This window comes from Trichoplax adhaerens, genomic scaffold (genome assembly GCF_000150275.1).
Source record: "Trichoplax adhaerens TRIADscaffold_156 genomic scaffold, whole genome shotgun sequence".
Classification (NCBI taxonomy): Eukaryota; Metazoa; Placozoa; class Uniplacotomia; order Trichoplacea; family Trichoplacidae; genus Trichoplax; species Trichoplax adhaerens.
In genome coordinates, this window is record NW_002061085.1 from 1 (window position 1) to 5,061 (window position 5,061).

General features: G+C 35.2%; 1 protein-coding gene across 1 annotated transcript; it reads left to right on the forward strand.

The window, feature by feature from the left end:
• Positions 1-337: 337 nt before the first annotated feature.
• On the forward strand, positions 338-4,276 carry TRIADDRAFT_62583 (uncharacterized protein; the record flags this gene model as incomplete). Its single annotated transcript, XM_002118518.1, has 14 exons — positions 338-346; positions 535-722; positions 811-967; positions 1,154-1,309; positions 1,348-1,512; positions 1,609-1,803; positions 1,893-2,207; positions 2,320-2,464; positions 2,544-2,656; positions 2,751-2,888; positions 3,145-3,300; positions 3,465-3,662; positions 3,798-3,851; positions 3,977-4,276. 14 exons carry the CDS (start codon positions 338-340, stop codon positions 4,274-4,276), a joined length of 2,289 nt encoding a protein of 762 aa, XP_002118554.1.
• Between the last annotated feature and the right edge of the window lie 785 nt (positions 4,277-5,061).

The following is a 5,061-nucleotide window of genomic DNA, read 5'->3' on the forward strand; positions in this document are numbered from 1 at the left end:
GTCATTTTTATCACTATATAAGTATTTGCATGCTTAAAGTGTAGTTGGACAGTCGCTTTTACCAATGTCCATATTTTATCATGTTTTGATTAACGTAATAAATGATCACGCCGTCGCTTAATGACTTAATATGCGGCAATACAATAATAGCAAGATAGAGAGTCCTATTGAGTTGGGTTAGGGATGCTATTTATGCTTCATAGACGAATTGATCACGTTACTCTTCACTTTTTCGGTTACTTGTACAGTAGAATATAAGGTAGCAATCCGTCATCATTATGTCGCTGAAGAGATTGAGGCAGAAAATAAACCTGTAATTGCTACTAAGGACTAAGACATGACTTTGGTAACTAGGCGAAGATTGTGAAGTAGTCTTGATAGCTGATTTACTCCTGCCACAAGTTACTTCTAGACATTGTAAAACCAACACTGTCAATACTACTCATTTTTATAATTATAAATGGACTGCTAGTCATTCCAGCGCTTTCTTTTAAAATACGACTAATATCGTTTTAATGGTTAATTTGCATTCAGAACTGGGAGGATTTCGATCAACTCAAGCAGCTTCTCAAGCAGCAACAAGCTTGGCTAGATGTACACAAAAATAATGTCGTTCAAATGATCTTGTGGTTTAGCATGTCAGATAGTTTGATCAAACAGCGAGCTTTGCAATTAGCTAAGGAAAATGTGCGAAATGGTGAAAGTTATTGGAGCATGTCAAGGTAAGTAAACTACTTCCAATTTCATCAATCCATAGCAGTACTACCTACTGTAATTTACACTATACTGTCGATTCTGACTTGCAAATAGGTGTTCAACTAGTGCAACAACTCAATATACTTATGATGCATGCAAAGCATACGGTAAGAATCGATTGGATCAGTCTATATCAGTTTCGAATCCCGACTTTGGAGACTTGCGAATAATTGGTACTCAAAATAATTATGGAGAAGACTGCCAAATTGTGGTATGTTAGTATACGATAATAAAACGGCAATGGCCAAGAATTAGAATGGACTATCGTTGAACTAGTGCTGAAAATACAATCCAATCAGTCATAGACTGCCAATAAAATCAATGCTGATTACTCGTTACTCTATCATGTCATTCACGTCAATTCATGTCTTGCTCACTATTGCAATTGCTTTAATAGATTCAAGATTATCAAACATCACAAACTGTGCTTCAAATATCTCCACCAAGCATGCATATTGGAAAAGTGGAAATCTCAGCTGACGGTCGGACTGCAGCCTTCAAGCAATTAAGCAGAAAGGTAGCACATTGCAATTTGAGTAGGATTGAGTTGATGGTAAGTTAATTCTTCATTCATTTGTTGAATATTCTTAGGACGAGTGGATCGTTTACGATCTCGATAAAAATGAAGAAATAAGCTTTGCCCAAAACGATCAAGGGGAAGACGTTAAGACTGACTTTGATTCCGTACAATTTTGCCCTGCTCAATCTCAAACCCAAGTGATCATGACACTCTCTGGAGATTCCCGTGAAGTTAGGGTTAGCAGTGAATATGAGTTTAAGCGAATATTAATTAAGCATGCCAAGTGATTGAAAACTGTTGCGTTCAACTGTTGTTGTGCTGTGTATTATTAGATTTGGAAGATTGAGGGGAATTGTATTAGACCTACAAATAAGCAAATATCACGCCAATACAAAATAGAATATTGTGGATGGGTACTAGTGCAAGATAGTGCTTGTGTCTTGTTGTGGTGGAGAAAATATCGAAGTCAAGGAGGGAAGTCTGAACCTGTCGATCCGCAAAATTGGATTAATGAATGTCAAATTGAAGTAAGCTACCATTGACTAAATGCAGTAAAGTCAAATATCGTCTCTTAGATCCAATTGATAAAAGCTATTTGTATCAATTTGATGGATAGATGTGGAATGCACAGCAATGGACTTGTCGATCATTCAAAGTACCTGCTTTCATCCATGCAAAGGATGAAAATCGGTACTTTGCTACCAATGATTTTCAACATGGCTTGCCCTTAAGGCACATCAACATCTACCGTGATGCAGCCTATATGATATTGTCATACACCAGCTCTAGAAGTAGTACAATTGGTCTGTTAAAAATGGAAAAAGATATCGAATTTGAAAAACAGTTTCGGCCAATATTACATGATGTTGGAAACGTTAATATTTTGGTATCAGGCGATCAGTCAATGATCGCCTTTGACTGTTATAGTAAGGTTAGTGTAATATTGGGTTACTCATATTCATGATGCGTCATAAAGTAGATCAGCATAATATTTTATAGTGCAGTAATATTAGTCCTATATTGTAATACTGTGATATATTTAGAAACTCATACTCAAAATGAGTGGTGATCAAGTCCAATCTCGTGTTGAACTTGATCAATCTGGTCGATCAATGTTTATTCCTGGTAGTAATCGATTGCTTATTTATGATGCACCTAATGTTAATGTATATGAATATAATTTACAAGGTAAGACCTGATGGTTGTACAACAACTCTAATTTAATCATGCATTCATTCATGGTCACAATCGTTTTTATTAAACTAAGGCGATAAAATTGCTTGGCAAGATATCTCTCAAACAAAATTGATTTTTGTTGGTTGGTCAGTTGATGTTGGTAGACCCCAACGTAACCCCCAAACTACCGTCAACATATTCGACGTAGGTTAAGCTTTCATCAGCACTAGTAGCTCTATCGACTTTGTTCAATCCTCTGCTCAATTGAATTGAATTGAATAATATTGATTGGTTGCAGCTGATCGAGTTTGTAGGTATAGAAGATTGTAGAAAGTACAGGGAATTAATCAATGGAATACTTGAAGAAGAATCGACTGCTAAAGATTGGATACGCTTCAGATATAGAAAGAAGGATAACACACTCATTCTCTTTCCTGTATGTTGAAAATACCAGTTTGAAGTTTGTATGAAAATGACGGTAGTATTATTTAGAAGAAGATGGTGAAAATGAGAATGCTTATGAGCTAACATGAGAAGTTGTTGAACTGATTTTACAATTACGTTGGAGGTCAATTGGTCGAATTAATTAATTGATTTATTTCAGATATTCTCCTCAAAAGCAAGGTGGATAATAACTGTTAACCTTACGACTGTTACTGACCATTACGAATTAATGAATTGATTTATTTCAGATTTATTTCTCCTCAAAAGCAAGGTGGATAATAACTATTAACCTTACAACCGGAATGAAGAGCGTTGATCGACTGACATATAGTGGTTATGCTGGTGTTGTGTATGTTGACGATGATTATCTTTATGTTTGGGAAGATGTAAGACGTAGCTTGAAAGTAAGCGAGAACAATTTATTTCCATTTAATCTCTATTCTAAAGTGGAACCGTCTATAAATTGACTGTTCAGTTTCATGTCGAAAATAGCCTTGAATGTCGACTTTGACGTCTATTGCAAATGGAGACGACCAATAACGACATTTCCAACTTGAATTTATTGTAGTGTTACAAGTTTGGGGATGGTGAATATCAATTACTGCAAAATATTGACTACCAAAGGAAGGAAGGATTAATGTGTAAAATAATGATGAATTATAACCCTCATAAGATTGAACATTCGCCTCTTGAGATGGAGAAAGAAGAATTAGTTGATGTATGGGGAGAGAAAGATGCCGAAATGATTGCTATTGCTCCTTTAACGGTAAGTCATAATGATCGCAGTGTCAATATGGAAATGAGTTGGAAGGAGGACGACAACGACTGTAATGAGTTGATTATGTAAGGAGCTCTACTCTAGTCCATAGCTGATCGTTACATTCCATTCAATTCATTATAGGGACACTGTAATGGCTCACTTTTGCTACTACTGGAAAATGGAGACCATATAGCAGTAAGATATCTTACTTAGCAAATTAATAATTAGCAGTAAGATATCTTACTTTAGCTTTACTTTACAATGTGACGTCGTCATTGTTGAACGTAGGTTGTGCTAATCATAAAATTATATGCCTATAGATACTCAACCAATATGGACATTTACTCATGAAAAGATACAAAGACAACATCAAATACTTCGATGATTTCGACGAAAACAAATTCTTCGACCATGAAAATCTATGGTCGGACAAGCAGTTAATCCTATATGAAAATGGATCTAGTTTGAATATTTATAACCCCCAAACACTACAGCTACAAATCACTCTACCATTCCCTCACTTCCGGATATGGGACATGCAATGGAATCTTCAACACTCTCAACTCATCATCAGGAGTAGAAAGGATTACTGCTTAGTAACCCACGTGAAAAAGACATGATATTTGCATGAAATGTAAAGTTAATCTTGTATCTTGTACCCAATGCAATTTAACGAGAGTGACAATAAACTAAGTTAATATTGCTTCCATAATCAATGAAGATGATTGATGTGCATACTGTACAGATGGATAAAGTATACCCCCAATGTCAGTAAAACCAATACCCAAAAATAAATAAACCAAAGCATAATTAAAAGTAGTCTATGTCTAGTCTATGGTCAATGCAATTGCTGAGCTAGTTTAATGTCTATTACAAATCGTAGTCAAAGAGCGACTTGAAAGAGAAAATGAAAAACATCTGTAACAAAACATTGGTAAAATAGGAGGAGAACATAAAGATCAACATAGGGATGGAGAAAATGGATTGCAAAATTGCAGCCTATCTATCATTAAGCATCCCATCTAGTCTAAAGTAGATATTGATGACAGTCTTGTAATACTGTAGATGGCGATCTCTTCAGCTATTAATAAACTAAATCAACATCACCTCTATCAATGAAGATGATGGATGTGTGCTTTGTACAGATGGATAAAGTATACCCCTAATGTCAGTAAAACCAATGCCCAAAAATAAATAATGCAAAACACCATTGCATATTCGTCCATGGGGAGAATGCAATAGTTGAGTTGGTTCGATTGTAATTATAAATGGCAGTGAAAGAGAGATTTAAAGAGAAAACGAAAACATTTGTAAAAAGATTCAGGATTAAGATTGAGTTAAAATAGGATGAGAAAATAAAAATAGAGATAAAGAAAATGATTTGCGAAATTGCAGTCGATCATAA